Raw genomic sequence first — 17,709 nt, forward strand, 5'->3', positions numbered from 1 at the left:
ATATAAGCTAGTAGAAGGGGGTGGGACAGGTAGAGCTGGATAGAGGGCCAGTGATAGGTGGAGGCAAAGAAGAGATTGCCAAAGATGTCATGGACAAAAGGACAAAGGGGTGTTGACGGTGGTGATATTATCTAAAGAATGTGCTAATGGGGACATTAAGGGTAGCAAGCAGGACAAGCTAGTGGCAGATGGCCCTAGTGTGGGTGGGGTGGGATGGGGGAAGAGATCGAAATGGGCCAAAAGGTGGAGATAAAACAATAGATCAAAATAAATTTTAAAATAGGTGGGAGTTTTTCCAGCTATTTTTGTTTTTGTTTCAGATTTCCAGCATCTGCCGTATTTTGCTATTATGCAAGATGTTGGTATGAATTGAGGTTCATAGATTAAATTAGTTAACTGGATTGAAAACTGGCTCAACACATTGAAGTAGAAGATGGTGATAAATTTGAAAACCTGTATCTAGATGGCAGTGAGTAATGGAGTACTGCAGTGCTGATTTTGGCCACACTTTGCTCACACTATTCATAAAAGACTTGGAAAGGAATCATTCTTGTCACATTATAAAATTTGCAATGTTATGAAACTACGTATCCAAGTGATAAAAAAAAACTGTTCACAATTAAGGAAAACGTAGTTCAAAATTGGTGATTTTTTTTCACAAGGACTGCAAGGATGGCAAAATGTAAAAGTACTGTCGCATAGAGAATGCACTTTTGAGGTTAAGACATATTTTTGTAGAATACAGTAGAAAAACCTTTACTTAAGTGCTGATATTGGATGTCAAAAGCACATTTCATTCATAGCAGTGAAATGCCTCACTGTGATAACAGAAAAGTGCTTAAGATATACATTACAAAAAAAATTTCCTGAAACGAACAAAATACTAAATGTAATTTATAAAGAATTATCTATAAATTATTACTCTACAATGAGCATTCTACCTGGGGAACAGAGCTATACAAAAACTCAGCCAGTTATTCATAGAATCTTACAGCACTGGAGGAGGTCATTCAGTCCATCATGCTCGTTTCCTCTTCAAGTATTTAATCAATTCCCTTTTGAAAGTGACTATTGAAGCTGTCTCCACCACCCTATCTGGCAGTGCATTCTAGACTATTATAACTCAACGCTAAAGGAAAAATTCTCATCTCCCCTCATTCAAATCCAGGACTGTCTTGAATACGGTATAATCCAGTTGATAGAGTGGCAATAGTCATACTTTTAATAACATACAAAAGTTCCTAAACCTAGAACAAGAGGTTGCCCTGCGCACAGAACTGTCTCAGCAAGATACCCAAACCACGCCGTGAGGCAATGGATGCCAAATACTCAAAACCTGATTCTGTTTCAACTCATACGCTGTCTCATTTTCCTCAATCTTTTGTCACTTCTTCCTCAGTAGTTTCCACGTTCCTCTCTCTTTTATGAATCCAGTAAAGCAACAAAAGAAAGTGAAAGAGCTAAGAAGAAAATTAACAACTTTCCTTTATATAGCGCCTTTTAATGTAAAACATCCCAAAGCTCATCACAGGAGCATTTTTGCAGTTGCACTACACAGTCCCTTTAAGATTGACGCCCAGCTGTGCATCTTAAAGGGAATGTTGCTTGTACGCAGCTAATTAGTTGCCTTCATGGCATATTTCCAATTGCTTTGTGGCTGCGACCACAAAGGTTAGAGGGAACATTGGTGGTGGTGATATATATATTATATTGAAATCATGAAGCAAAAAGAAACAAGGGGAAAGGGGCATTTGGAATATTTTGCAGCAAGAGATCCCATGGAATATAATTTTCATCTGGTGATGTACCAATCTGCATTTAATAATTAATCTTTAGGTTAAGGAATCAGTTTAAATGCTGTTGCAACCTGTTTTTTTTTAAGTTTCTGTTACAATACATATTATTTTATCAGAGGTTGATGTGGTTAAAAATGCCTTAGTTTGAAATGCCTGTTGGGCTGTTACAGATGTCATTTGTTACCAATTACAACATTTTAAAGGTAACATTATGAACATTTGATTCACATTAAGTCATGAATTATTTAAACTCAGTTTATGCAAAAATGCCATAGTATGAAACATAAAGATGCACTTCCGTTTGTGGGCAAAAGGGTTAAAATCAACAAACTTCAAAGGCCATTAATATCATTTCAAGAATAATTGCTCACAAGAATATCGCTATGCTACACGAGTTTCTGATATTACAGCAAATATTCTTCTAGAACCATACACACAACTCTAAAACTGAGGAGTAAGATATTTGCGTGAAAGCAATTAGACCAGTATTAGAACATTTTACTATAAACATATCAGAAATGCTGCATTAGTACCACCCACTGTACTTAAATCACAGCAATGGTCTATCGTGGTGGAGTCCTGGGAAGAATTTATTTAGCAGGAAGAATGTAAACTTTCAGTTGTTCTTGGTAAACTGACTGATTTGCAAGTTATGACTGTCAGCCTTGTGGTTTCCTATTATGAATGCTCCAATGAAACTAATTTGCATTTGGTTTTATCTGGTAATACATTTCCTATGCAGAAGTTACTGAACCAGCATTGGAATCCATTTTCTAATCTCTTCTAAAAGTTAAACAGTGGGTGATGAGTGGAAAGCACCTTCTAACCCCACTGTTTGATCATCTACTCTTCAGACAAGACCACCTGTGGTTTGTTTTTTCAAACTATAGGTTCTGGATTATATACAATTACAGAAAGCTTACAGCTTACTCCTAAATAACATTCATGGATAAACTTAAATTTGACGGCAATTGGTAAGTGATACTTATGAGTACTAAATTGAAAAGGGGCTTAAAAGATAAACCTTTTCCAAGTATACTCATTTTATTTTGTTGCCTATTCCTGGAATTGCCCTAGACTAATAGAAAAAATTGATTGCAGTAAAAATAAATATACATAATTCACCTTACAATGCGACTTTAATGGCCACATCTGCTACAATTTAAAACAATGAGAGTAATAGAGCTTCTAGTATTTGCAGTCTGTGTCAAGGAAACATTAAGTTCAGGTCACAGGTGGCTGTGTGCGGGCGGAGCTGTCACTGATGTTGATCCCCAAACACGGGTTAACAACTCCCAAACCCTGTGACACAATCTTGCAAAAGATGATTACGAGAGAGTTACAAACGCTTCATTTACAATTAAACGACTTTACAAAGGCTGAGTGGAATTCAACAAAAAAGGAAACGTGCCAGCCTCTGACTCTAATGAGATTGCATTGGACATGCAAATCAGATTTAATGGAGGTGCTCAAAATTATGAGGGGTTTTATTAAGACTAGGTACGGAGAAGTTGTCTCTGCTAGCAGGAGGGGCAATAACTAGAGGATGCATGTTTAAGTTAACTGGCAAAACAGCCAGGGGGAGATAAGGAGAGGTTTTCTTGATGCAACAAGTTGTTATGGGTGAGCTGCCTGCAAGGGTGACTGAAGTTGATTCTCTGCTAACTTTCAAAAGAGAATTGGATATATACTTAAAAAGGAAAAAATGTATGGGACTATGGAGAAAGCAGGGGAGTGGAACTAAATGGTCCTTCCTTCAGAAAACAGGCACAGAAAAGAGGCGTCGAATGTTGTACTGCAATAATGTACTAAAGTTAAAATAAACTCAAAATTGACAGGAAGCAACAGGATTCAGTTCATCCCAAAAATACTGCCAAGAGGATCTTAGGGCTAACCTTGACCAGCGTAAACATTGAATGTAGAAATTTCGTTTGAAATATGAAAGTACGTGTGAATCTGGTTTATATGTACATATATCTTCCATACAGAATTCTCCTACTGCACCACACTGCAAGCAACTTACTGCATTTAGATTTTAGGTGCTTTGCTAAACACCATCAGACTAAAGGGCATGTGCAATTCAAATTTAACCCACAGTGGGATAACATTCCAAAGGGAATTATTTTTCATTTGCCAGCTATTACAAATTTGATATATTTGGGAACTTAATCTGCATACCACTTCCTGTTTCATGCATGACTCTGAAGTGCCAAGTGTATGCTTAATTGTTTGCACCGCTACTGATGGTGAAGTTAGCATCATCAAAGCTCTTTTTCTTTAAATTTGAAGCAGGTGTCTCAATATCCATTATATGGCAATTCACTCAAGATAACATAGTAACATTTGAAACTGAAATGGTCTAGTGAAAAATCAGATCCGAGAAACAACATCTATCTGGAATGTACTGCCTGAGAGTGTGGTGGAGGCAATCGAGGCATTCAAGGGGGAATTAGATGATTATTTAAAAAGAAACAATCTGCAGAGTTACAGGGAGAAGACAGGAGAATGGCACGAGGTAAAATGTTCATTCGCAGACCTAGTGCTGACACAATGGGCCGAATGGCCTCCTTCTGCACTGTAACAATTCTGTGATTCTATATTATGCTTGTTCAGCATGCCCTGGTTTCATTTTGGATTTCTTACAATTGTGGGGTTTTTTTTTAAAACTCTGGTCAAATGAACATTTTCTCCCAGCTGTGACGAATGTTAAAATGGTGAAAAGTCACCTGGCAGCAAATAGCTCACAGAGTACAATGAGGAAATGCTTGCTTGTAAACATCCCAATTCAATTTTTTATTTAAAAAGAAATTAAAACATATTAAATTAAATACGCGAAGGAGAAAAATATGCAGACTATGGGGTAAGAAAGTGGGGAAGTTGGATTGGACTACCTGGGTTACTCTTTGAAAGAGCTGGCACAAACTCGATGGGCTGACCGACCTCCTTCTGTATGTTGTAAAGTATCAACCTTATTATTCTAATTTTGTGGTCATCCTCATTGTGAAACGAACTATACTGTTATTTGTAGCTCCAGAATTGCTTGAGGCAGCAGGTGCAGCCAATGCCTTTCACTGCTTATGGGTAGAGCTTTCTCCCCGTTGGGGGGAATGGGCGGGCCAATTAAGGCCCATCGAGCGTGACACGCACCCGGAAGCGCTGCGCGCTCCCTGTGTGGGCTGGGGTGGGGGGGGTGGGGGGGGGGGTGGTGTTCCCTAGGTTAGGAGTGCGTGCGCGCGAAAGAGCACAGAAATCACCCTGAGGCACAGAGGTGTCTCAGGGAGATTAGTTTTAAGTTTTAACAGTTCAATAAAGTGTTGAAAAATTTTAATGACATGTCCCCTCGTGTGAAACTGTCGCATGAGCAGGGAAATATGCATTAATTTCAATAAAAATTTTTGAGAAAATTTAAAATCTTTCATGAAACTGAAAAGCTAAATGATGCGCGGTGACACCGGGGCGCACGCCCAACGTCACCCCACGTCATTTTACACCTCGGCAACTGGGGCGCCCCCGCTCACCGAGCCAAAGATTCTCCCCTAAGACTCACTAACCTGCTGGCCATGTTCCATTCGAGTGCTGGATTCTGATAATTCCTTTCACTTTCTGTGCATAGCCCTCCTTTACCAACTTCCTTCTCGGGTTTCAGCTGATCCCACAGTGCGGTTCCAATAGTTATGGATTGTAGGTCTATTTGGTATTGTCTATCTTCAACTTCTGATCCTGGGTCTCGTAGTATTCCCAAATTCAGAGCTCTCCTGTGAGGGCACAAAGTAGTCAGCATTATATGTTTGTTCAATAGTAGTTTAAGCAAAAGTATCCTGCTAGATGCTACAATTAAAAAAAAAAAATGACAATCATATTAAATATCTAGATGAATTTGATGTAGTCAGCTCAGGAATGGCATTATATATCTATTGAGAAAATTGTCTAAAATGTGTACTCTACATACCAAGTTTTTTTTATTCATTCACGGGATGTGGGCTTCGTTGGCTGGGCCAGCATTTAATACCCATCCCCAGTATTATTACTTCATGCATTTTAAACCATTAGCATTTGTTGTCTAATAGCACCAGTGGTCACGATTTGCAAAGTACACGAGAAGCATTTTGTTTATAAAATACAAGTCCATAAATATTTCAAGATGTGCTTAACATTCTAGAAACTAAGAAAGTTTCACTCATTTCCTCAGGTCATTCCATTACAAGGATGATATCATTTATTTTCCAACAGGGCTATAGTATATTTCAACATTAAGACATGGTAAACAGGAGAAGTGATGTATGTGTCAGCTATATAACCCATGTTGTTTTATAAATCAAGTTAATCTTCAATAGATTAAAGAGAAATATAATTGAAAAAAGATTAGTCTAAATTAACTTAAGCTGAGTTACCAATTTTTTGTGATATTATGCTTGGTGCTTTTGATGATTAATTTATAATTACGTCCAAACCCTGGGTCAATACAAAGCAATAAAATATCTTGGACTTTCTCTTTGATAGCCAAAATGCTGGTTGAATTTTGTGTTTTACAAAATTGAAACGTAACTCCCGTGTATTAGAATATCTCATAAGCACGTGGTTGAATTCACTGTGCCTATTAAAATAATGTTTGTCATTACATTCAAAACTATTTCAGAATAAAAATGACCTGAATTAAGTCTATTTAATGAGATAGTGTAATATTGGACAAGCAGGCAGATTTTGATTAGTTAAGGCATTGATTTATTTTCTTGTAGGCAGAAGTAATGGCAGTGGACTTGTGCGGAAACTACTCGCTAGTGATGGTAATGCCATTGAACATCAAGGGGCAATGGTTAGATTCTCTTTTGTTGGAGATGGTCATTGCCTGACAGTGTGGCGCAAATGTTACTTGCCACTTGTCAGCCCAAGCCTGGATATTGTCCAGGTCTTGCTGCATTCGGACATGGAATGCTTCATTATCGGAGGAGTCGTGAATGGTGCTGAACATTTTGCAGTTATCAGCAAACATCCCCACCTTAGGATGCAGGGAAGGTCATTGGTGAAGCAGCTGAAGATGGTTGGGCCGTGGACACTATCCTGAGGAACTCCTGCAGTGATGTCCTGCAGCTGAGATGACTGACCTCCAACAACCACAAACATCTTCCTTTGTGCTAGGTATGACTCCAACCAGCGGAGAGTTTTCCCCATTGACTCCATTTTTGCTAGGGCTCCTTGATGCCACACTCGGTCAAGTGCAGCCTTGATGTCAAAGGCAGTCACTCTCACCTCACCTCAGGAGTTCAGCTCTTTTGTCCGTGTTTGAACCAAGGCTGTAATGAGGTCAGGAGCTGAGTGGTCCTGGCGGAACCCAAACTGGGTGTCAGTGAGCAGATTATTGCTAAGCAAGTGCCACTTGATAGCACTGTCGATGACCTCTTTCATCGCCTTACCGATGATTGAAAATAGACTGATGGGGTGGTGGTAATTGGCCGGGTTGGATTTGCTTTGCTTTTTGTGTACAGGACATAGCTGGGCAATTTTCCACATAGCCAGGTAGATGCCAGTGTTACAGCTGTACTGGAACAGCTTGGCTAGGGGCGTGGCAAGTTCTGGAGCACAAGTCTTCAGTAGTATTGCCAAAAAATTGTCAGAGCCCATAGCCTTTGCAGTATCCAGTGCCTTCACCCGTTTCTTGATATCACGTTTCAGCCATTTCTTGATATCACGTGGAGTGAATCGAATTGGCTAAAGACTGGCATCTTTGTTGCTGGGGACCTCCGTAAGAGGTCTACTCGGCACTTCTGGCTGTAGATTGTTGCGGATGCTTCAGCCTTATCTTTTGCACTGATGTGCTGGGCTCCTCCATCATTGAGGATGAGGATATTTGTGGAGCCTCCTCCTCCAGTGAGTTGTTTAATTATAGTTTGTGAATCTCTTTAAGGTCCATGACCCATATTGCATAAATAAATGGAGTACTAGAACAATTAAATGCAAAACAAAAAACTATGCTATCCTTATTTAGGATCTTGATTAGACCACATTTAGAATATTGCATTAAACTACTTTTCCCCCCTCAAAGGGTAGATAACATTGACGCCTGAGGAAATTATTCAAAGATTGACTCTCAGTTTAAAGGTTCTAAAATGCAGCAGGCTTAGAATCTGAAGTTCCAATGTTATACGTTTTTCTATTTAGTTACCAATAATGGAACTCTATGTATGGTTATTTTGACATGCACAATGCTCCACCCCTTTCATGCTTAACTTTTAATATCTCCCTCCCCCCATTAAAAAAAAATGAAAATACACTTCATAAGTCCCCAATAGAAAAACTAGGAATATGTTATTTTTCACTACCGGAGTTACACTGAGCAAAGTGAAGGCAGAATTGTGGTCTATGACACTTAACAAACCTCCTGAATGAGGCTCCCAATGAAATTATTAGTTTCTTTTTCAAGAGCTTGCCTAACTGCCTTATTTTCAGGATGAATTCCACTATTCCAATAGAAACCAAAAAGCAACTGGACTAGTTTTTCCCTGATGTAAATAAATGTCTTCATTCTGCAAAAGGACAAGAGTAACTATTTCTGTAAGTACAAACAGTATATTTGGAAAGTACACAAAAAATGTCAGGGCACAGTGTTTGTCACCATCAGTAATGTTGCCCAAAATCTGAACTACAGTATAGCAAAATTAGTCAAAATCTAAAGAGAATGAACCTTGGCAAAGTTCTGAAGAGCAACAAATTTATCCTTCACTTGCGCCAAGATTTAATATACAAATAGGATAGTGTTGACTCTTTCTAGCACCTCCATACAGGTTACTGTCACACTAATATTTTAAAATTTATTTTAGTGCCTTGAATTTAAAATCCACACCCTTATTTTCAAATCCTCCATGGCCTCACTTCTCCCAATCTTTGTAAGCTCTCACATCCCTAGAAATCTCCACTCTTCCAATTCTTGCTTTTTGCGTATCTCCAATTTTAATGGCTCCACCATTGACAGCCATGTCTTCAGCTGGCTAGGCCCTAAGCTCTGGAATTCCCTCTCTAAACCTCTCTGCCTCGCTCTCCTTTAAGATGCTCCTTAGAGCCTACCTCTTTGACAGAGTTTGATCGCTTGTCCTAATATCACATTTGGCTCAGTGTTAAAATTTTGTCTGATAATGGCCCACTGGGATGCCTTGTAGAAATGCACTGCTCTATGAGGTTCTTCTGAGTTTTGTGCGAGGGTAAATAAAGGGAGGATCTCAGGATAATCCATTGATGATTTGGTGGACCAAATCAGAAGACAGTCAAATATAAATAGAAGTTATTGTTCTTCATTGGACAGTGGCCCTCACTCTTCTTCAGAGAATTTTCTCCAGCAGCATCTCCAAAGCTGCTTCATTAATTTGTGCCATTCTACCTCATGTGCTTGTTACAATCATTTCCACTCCCCCTTCAGCAGCACAACTTTAATGGTGACCCTGGTGCATTGCGGGTTTGCCCATGAGCTTATAGTTTCACATACAAGAGCTGACTTCACAGTACCTAGGGAACTGGTGCAATTACAGCAACAATTTGCTGTTATGTTATACCTTTAATGTAAAAGCAAAAGCCTCACAAGGTGCTTTAGAGAGGCATATGGAAAACAGACGCTGCACCATAAAGGGAGAGATTTGGAGAGATGGCTGAAAACTCAAAGAGATGTATTTTAACAAGGCTTTTAAAACAGAAAGTTGAAGTGAGAAATTTAAGGAGGGAATTCCAGAAAAGTCAGACCTCAGTGGCTGAAGACTTTGCCACCAGTGGTGAGGTTGAGTTCAAGAACACACAAGCTAAAATTAGAGAAAAATTAAATAGGAGGCTAGGGATTAATAGGGTTAGGAAATGAGGAACTAATTAAGTTTAGCGAGGCTGGGATGCAAATGAGTGGGACTCAGCGCTGGGCAGGATGCGTGCAGGGAAAATTGTACAAGCTACTTTTATGGGCTGAGTCTTGCCTCACCCTATCATTGCAATCTCCTCCAGCCCTAAAATCCCACCTTCCAGAAAAAAATAATGACTGTCCTTTTGTGTCTCTTCACTGAGCTTCGCTCCACCAGCTTTCTTTGAGAAAGAACCTGACAATAGTAGCTTTGAAGGTGACACGGATGGTGCCTGATGAGCAGGAACCACTGACCATGTCAACTAACATAGGTGCCAAGAGGAGGAGCTGGGTGAGCCGATAAATTGAGTGTGAAGAGGACTGATGGAACAAGAGATGAGACTCGTGGACAACGTGAACTTGGAGAGGGCATGAAGATGATGGAGGTAAACTTCAAGGAATGGGGGTTCAGGCACAGATTAGGTGGGATCTGGGGTCAAGAGGAAGAGAAAATCTAGCTGAGGCAGCTGCATAGATGATCTTGATAACATTAAAATTCAGAAGTTTCTTTCATGTGGCACTTCAGATGTTTGTGAAGGGGGCTGAAGAGAAGATTTTAAGGATGCAGTTGTTTGAAGAGAAAAGAAGAGCCAGGGTTGTCATGAACCTTCAGGATGATCCTAGAAAAGTGGACTCTTTGACTGAGGAGCGAAACACGGTTATATTTAAGATGATCAAGCCTTGTCTGGCAATGGTCAGCTAGGGAGTGCACGAGGTACATTCTAGTTTGTGGAACTTAGACCTGAGAGTGCAAAAATTGGGGAAATACAAGGGTTAAAGACAGTTACAGATTTGCTGAAATAAAGAACATTCTGGACAGATGTAAGAGCACAATTAAACAAGTCAATAGCAACGGAGGTCTTTATTAAGTCGTACAATAAGTGGAGGGCCAATGACGTGGGATTTGGGAACCTGAAAGAGAGAGGTTGTACCCCACAATATAACAACACCAAAGATTTCCACACTAAGAGCAATATTAGAGTTAATGCATATAATTAACACTTTCAATATTCTGACCTATAATTAACTGAACAGTACTAAAACTATCCACCATGGTGCTATATTCACTCTTAACAAGAAGTATTGTAATTTGTAGTCATAACAACTTTTAACAATGTCATTAAATTGCAGCCGTTTCCAAATTAGAATTCAAGGTAGTAAATTGACATACTGCCGCAGTATCTCCCAATCACTGGGCAGGATTTTTACCTCATCGGCTGGGCCCAGGAGTAGCTGCAAAACTGACCGTGATTTCACGCTGGGTGGCCAATTAGCAGACAGCCAGCATGAAATGCGCGCCGGGAGCTTCAGCGCTGCTGGGGTGGAGGTGGGAGAAGTGCATGCGCGCGAGTGTGCTGAATGAAAGCTCCCAAAAGGCACGGAGCTGCCACAGGGAGCTGAAGGTTTTTAACATTAAAAATGACAAATTAAAAATAAGGAAAACATGTCCCCTCATGCGACTCTGTCACGTGAGCAGGGACATGTTAAAAATTAGTTTTTAAACTTTTTTTTTTAAAATCACTAGTTGAAGCCTCATCCTATCCATGGATGAGGTTTCGCAAAAAATGCAAAGGCCACTTGGCCTATTCGCCCGCCTACCAGCCAACCAAACGGTTGGACGGGCAGCAAAAAATTTGATTTAATTAATTGATTAAGGGCCTTAATAGGCCTCTTGTCGGCTGCCGCCTCTCGAGCACGCCCGCTGAGTGAAATATCGCAAGAGCACTATTTCACTCTCGTTCAGGTCGGGCGCGTGTCCGCCCAACCAGAGAAAAATTCTGCCCATTATCTTCAGATATATCAGCTACCACAATATATTTAGACACCATTCAGATACAATAGAGAGTTTGGTAGCTTTGAAGTGCGCATTACTAAAATCCTTGGTTGGCTTAGTTTAAGACAAAAGGGAGAAATTTCCCTCCCGTTGGGGGAGTTGTGCGGGGGCAAGTGCCCCCGATCGGGTCTGCGCCGCCATTTTATAAGGGCGGGCCAATTAAGGCCTGCCCAGCGTGACACGCACCCAGAAGTGCTGTGCGCTCCCTGTACGGGCGGGTTGCCTGAGTCAGGAGTGTGCTCTATGCACGCGAAAGGGTGCAGGAATCTCCTTGAGGCACAGGGAGATAAGTTTTCAGTTTGAAAAATTTTAATAAAAGAAAAAAAGAATTTAAGACATCTCCTCTCATGTGACAGTGTCACATGAGCTGGGACATGTCAATGAACTTTAATGAAAAACTTTATTTAATTTATAAACCCTTCATGAAACGTCATCCTGCCTGTGGATGAGGTTCCATGAAAAATGCGAAGGCCGCCTGGGCTCTTCGCCTGCCCCCCGCCAACCTTAAGGTTGGACGGGCAGCTTTCTCAATAGGGTTAATTAGTTAATTAATGGCCTTAACAGGCCTTTGACAGTTTGTCGGGCGCGCAGCCGCCACAGTCAGCTGCACTCCCGCCAAACTGAAAATCTAAATGACGCGCGGTGAGGTCAGGACGCACGCCCGACATCACCCCGTGTCATTTTACGCCTCGGCGAGCAGGCCCCACCCCTGCTCGCCGAGCCGAAAATTCTCCCCAAAGTATTCAACTGTGCTTCAATGGGGCACACTCTCACTTCCGAATCAGAAGATTGTGGGTTCAAATCCCACTCAAGAGATCGAAGCACAAGATCCAGGCTGATTGGATAAAGAGAAAAAAAGAGAAAAAGGGAGGCTTACGCCAGATGCCAAGGGCTCAAAATGGCGGAAACCCTAGAGGAGTATAGAATGTGTAGAGGGGAACTTAAAAAGGAAATTAGGATAGCAAAAAGGGGGCATGAAAAAACATTGGCAGGTAAATTAAAGGAAAATTCAAAGTTATTTTACGAGTACATTAAGAGTAAGAGGGTAACTAGGGAAAGAGTAGGGCCCATTAAGGACCACAGTGGAAATTTGTGTGTGGAGCCAGAAGACGTAGGTAGGGTTCTATATGAATACTTTGTGTCGGTGTTCACAAGTGAGAGGGACGACATGGGTATGGAAATCAGGCAGAAGGACTGTGATATAATTAAAGAAATTAGCATAGAAAGGGAGGAGGTTCTAAGTGGTCCGGCAGGCATAAAAGGTAGATAAATCTCCAGGCCTGGATGAAATGCATCCCAGGCTGTTGAGTGAGGCAAGGGAGAAGATAGCAGGGGCACTGGCAATAATTTTCAATACCTCTCTGGCCACAGGAGAGGTGCCAGAGGACTGGAGGACAGCCAATATGGTACCATCATTCAAGAAGGGAGGAAGGGATAAACCAGGGAACTACAGGCCAGTCAGTCTAACCTCAGTGGTGGGGAAACTATTGGAAGCAATTTTGAGGGGCAGAATTAATCTACACTTGGAGAGGCAGGGATTAATCAAGGACAGTCAGCATGGTTTTGTTAAGGGAGACCAATTTGATTGAATTTTTCAACGAAGTGACCAGGTGTGTAGATGAGGGCAATGCATTTGACGTAGTCTACTTGGACTTCAGCAAGGCTTTTGATAAGGTCCTGCATGGGAGACTAATAATGAAGGTAAGAGCCCATGGAATCTAAGGCAATTTAACAAATTGGATCCAGAATTGGCTGAGTGGCAAGAAGCAGAGGGTGATGGTTGAGGGGTGTTTTTGTGACTGGATGCCTGTGGCCAGCGGGGTTCCAGAGATCGGTGTTGGGTCCCTTGCTGTTTGTGGTATATATAAATGAGTTAGACTTGAATGTAGGAGAGTTGATCAGTAAATTCACGGATGACAAGGAAATTGGTGGGGTGGTAAATAGTGAGGAGGATAGCCTTAGATTACAGGAGGATATAGATGGGCTGGTCAGATAGGCTGATCAGTGGCAAATAGAATTTAATCCGGATAAGTGTGAGGTGATGCACTTGGGCAGGACAAACAAGGCAGGGGAATACACGATGAAGGGTGCTTGCGGAACACCTCAGGTCTGTCCGCAAGCATGGCCCGGACCTTCCTGTTGCTTGCCATTTCAACACACCATCCTGCTCTCATGCCCACATATCCGTCCTTGGCCTGCTGCAATGTTCTAGTGAAGCCCAACCTAAACTGGAGGAACAGCACCTCATCTTCCGACTTCTGGACTTAACATTGAGTTCAACAACTTCAGACCATGAACTCTTTCCTCTATCCTCACCCCTTTATTAATCTCCTATTTCCTATATTCATTTTTATTTCTTATCCACTTATTCTAATTTTTCTTCATTATCCATGGTTTTATCCCCTTTTTTATCCCCGTCTAACCCATTTTCTATCCCCACCACCGCCCACCCCCACAAGGGCCAGCTGTTACTTGTTCATGTTGTTTCTTTCAGAATGCTGGCCCTTGTTCTGCTATTACCACATTCTGCTTTCTTACCTTTGCCACTAGCAGCACCTTTTTTAGCCCTTACCACTACCATTAACACTCCCTTTGTCCTTTAGTTCATGACATCTTTGTCAACCTCTCCTTTGTCCCCACCTAACGCAGGCCTTCTATTCAGCTTCACCTGCTCCACCCACCTTAAACAATATAAATTTCATCACATTTCCACTTTTCTTCAGCTCTGAAGAAGGGTCATATGGATTTGAAACATGAACCTTGTTTCTCTCCCCATAGGTACTGCTGGACCTGCTGTTTTTCCAGCATTTTATTTTTGTTTCATCATAACCTCCCTGCTCTTGTATTCTATGCCTCGACTAATAAAGGCAAGTATCCCATATGCCTTCTTAACCGCCTTATCTACCTATCCTACTGCCTTTAAGGATCTATGGACAAACACACCAAGGTCCTGCTGATCCTTTGTACTTCCTAGGGTCCTACCATTCATCGTGTACTCCCTTGCCTTTTGGTCCTCCCAAAATGCATCACCTCACACTTTTCAGCATTAAATTCCATTTGCCACTGTTCTGCCCATCTCACCAGCCCGTCTATATCGTCCTATAGTTTAAGGCTTTCCTCCTTGCTATTTACCACACCACCAATTTTCGTGTCATCTGCGAACTTACTGATCATACCTCCTACATTCATGTCTAGATCATTAATGTACACTAAAAACAGCAAAGGACCCGGCACCAAACCCTGCGGTACGCCCCTGTACACAGGCTTCCAGTCACAAAAACAACCTTCGACCATCACCCTCTGCCTCCTGCCACTAAGCCAATTTTGGATCCAATTTGCTAAATTTCCCTGGATCCCATGGGGTCTTACTTTCTTGACCAGTTTCCCATGTGAGACCTTGTCAAAAGCCTTGCTGAAGTCCATGTGAACTATATCAACTGTACTACCCTCACCTACACAGTCATGAAAATATAATAACTTTCATAATATTATTGTGATGTATTGTAAAGTTAGATTAATAGTGGGGTTTGGATTACTGTCTCTGTGTGGATGAGTATGTTGAGGTTTTAATTGAATTAGAGACAGCTAGTCTGGAGCTTTTGAGTTATCAAAAGAAAAGTTAGGTTTGAAACGCTAAATATGTAAACATGGCTGAAGTTTTAGGATGTGAGGTGTGAGGAACATTTGCATTTTTAGATAAACCAAAGTAGTTTGAATTTCAAAGAGATGATGTGATGTTACACCTAGCCATAACAAGTTAAGCCAAACAGTGTGTTTATTTTCCCCAAAGATTACTGATAATATAAGTACCATGAAAGATTTATTTTATAGAAAAAGTAAAGTTGCAAAGACATATTGGGGCAATGGAATTTACATTAAAAAGGGAGAAGCCTGTATAAAGCAGATGAGGTTATGTGTAAGGATAAGGAGTTCTAAGATCTAACAAGTGTGAAAAGCTTCCAGCTTCTATGCATCAAGCTGCTGTCTACAGGAAGCGAAGCTAAGAAAATTCACTGTAAATATCACTGTGCAGGGTATTGTGTGCTTTGCCTGGGTCTGTTGAAATGTATTTGTTTTTACTGTTGCCTTAACGGAGGTGTAACTGGGAGCTAGATTAATTAGGGGAGCTAGGAGTTATCATAGTAGTAATTTGTAGACCTATGTATGTGATTAAATCATTTATTTTATTAATAAATGGTTAATTTAGTTTTGTAAAAAAACCTCTAAGTCTTGGTGGACTCATTACAACTGATTTCAAGGCATGCATCTCAAAATAAATATACACTTTGCATAACAGTTGCGGAGGCTATTTCAAATTTCCCTCTGGGATTTGAGCAGCTCAGCATTTACCATCCACTGTGCCATAACAAAATCTAGTCACCTCCTCGAAAAATTCCATCAAATTTGTTACACATGATCTCCCCCTGAAAAAGCCATGCTGACAATCCTTGATTAATCCTTGCCTCGCCAAGTAGTGATTAATTCTGTCCCTCAGAATTTTTTCCAAAAGTTTCCCTACCACTGATATTAGACTCACTGGCCCATAGTTCCCTGGTTTATTCTTACCACCCTTCTTGGATAATGGTACCACATTAGCTGTCCTCCAGTCCTCTGGCACCTCTCCTGTGGCCAGAGAAGATTTGAAAATTAATGTCAGGGCACCTGCAACCTCCCACAGCAGCCTGGCATACATCTCATCTGGGCTTGGGGGTTTATCCACTTTTAAACTACTAAAACCACTAATACCTCCTCCCTCTCAATGCTATTTTGTTCAAGTATATCACAGACCCCTCCCGGATTTCTATACCTACGCTGTCCTTCTCTATAGTGAATACAGATGCAAAGCGCTCATTTAAAACCTCACCTATGTCTTCCAGCTCCTCACACAGGTTGCCACTTTGGTCCCTAATGGGCCCCACTCTTTCCCTGGTTATCCTCTTGCCCTTAATATACTTATAAAACGCCTTTGAATTTTCCTTTATTTTACCTGCCAGTGTTTTTTCATGCCCCCTCTTTGCTCTCCTAATTTCTTATTTTAAGTAAACCCCTTGCACTTTCTATACTCCTCTAGGGCTTCCGCTGTTTTGAGCCCTTAGTATCTACCATAAGCCTCCCTTTATTCCTTATCCAATCCTTTACATTCCTTGACAGCCAGGGTTCTCCAGACTTGTTGGTCCCACCCTTCACCTTAATGGGAACATGGGCCCTGCACTCCCAGTATTTCCTTTTTGAATGACTCCCACTGCTCTGATTTCGATTTTCCTACAAGTAGTTGCTCCCAGTCAGATCCTGTCCTATCATATTAAGATCGACCTTCCCCCAATTCAGAACCTTTATTTCCCAGGTCCACCTTTGTCCTTTTCCATAACTACTTTAAATCTTACTGAGTTATGGTCACTATTACTGAAATGCTCCCCCACTGACACGTCTACCGCTTGCCCAGCTTTGTTCCCTAAAATTAGGTCCAGCACCACCCCTTTTATTGTAGGACTTTCTACGTACTGGCTTAAAAAGCTCTCCTGAATACACTTTAAGAATTCTGCCCCCTCTAAGGCCTTTCACACTTTGTTTATCCCAGTTAATATTGGGGAAGTTGAAATCCCCTACGATTATTACCCTATTATTTTTACACTTCTCTGAGATTTGCCTACATATCTGCCCTTCTATCACCAGTCTTGTTGTAGATGAACCTCAATTGGAAATTTCATATAATTGTGTTAACATAGGTGAGAATCATGGTGTTGAGTCAGCACATTGCGCACCATAAAACTCTGATGTATTCTTCTGTCGTGTATGAGGTGGGTTGCAAGAGTAAAATCTGATGATCCAATGTTTTTCTACTGCAAGTAACTGTTTTCAGGTTATCTAGTCGGCCTGAAAAAATAATCTTCCTTTGAATGCATTGCTATGCGTACCATGTGGCCAGGTTGCACTGCAATTTCTTGAACTTTCTGAATTACAATAATCATACCATGCTTTAAAAAGTATTTGAAGATGGAGATACCAAAATATTTATTATAAAAGCAAAACTTCAGTGTTCCAATCCCAGACAACCCGCTTCTACCTCCTTCCCAAAATCCACAAGCAGGACTGTCACTGTAGACTGATCATGTCAGCCTATTTCTGCCCAACGGAACTCATTTCTTCCTATCTTGACTCCATTCTCTCTCCCCTTGACCGGTCTCTTCCCACCTACATCTGCAATTCCA

The 17,709-nt window shown here is 41.0% G+C and overlaps 1 protein-coding gene across 3 annotated transcripts in view; it reads right to left on the reverse strand.

The window, feature by feature from the left end:
- The window catches only part of vps13b (vacuolar protein sorting 13 homolog B), a 1,109,808-nt gene that overhangs the window by 237,264 nt on the left and 854,835 nt on the right, over positions 1–17,709 (reverse strand). For all 3 annotated transcript variants that reach the window (XM_078541117.1, XM_078541119.1, XM_078541118.1), the window contains exon 31: positions 5,348–5,551. In XM_078541117.1, the coding sequence (XP_078397243.1) occupies positions 5,348–5,551 (204 nt within the window). The remainder of the gene's footprint in view (positions 1–5,347; positions 5,552–17,709) is intronic.

Source organism: Cetorhinus maximus, chromosome 4 (assembly GCF_964194155.1).
Source record: "Cetorhinus maximus chromosome 4, sCetMax3.hap1.1, whole genome shotgun sequence".
Lineage (NCBI taxonomy): Eukaryota > Metazoa > Chordata > Chondrichthyes > Lamniformes > Cetorhinidae > Cetorhinus > Cetorhinus maximus.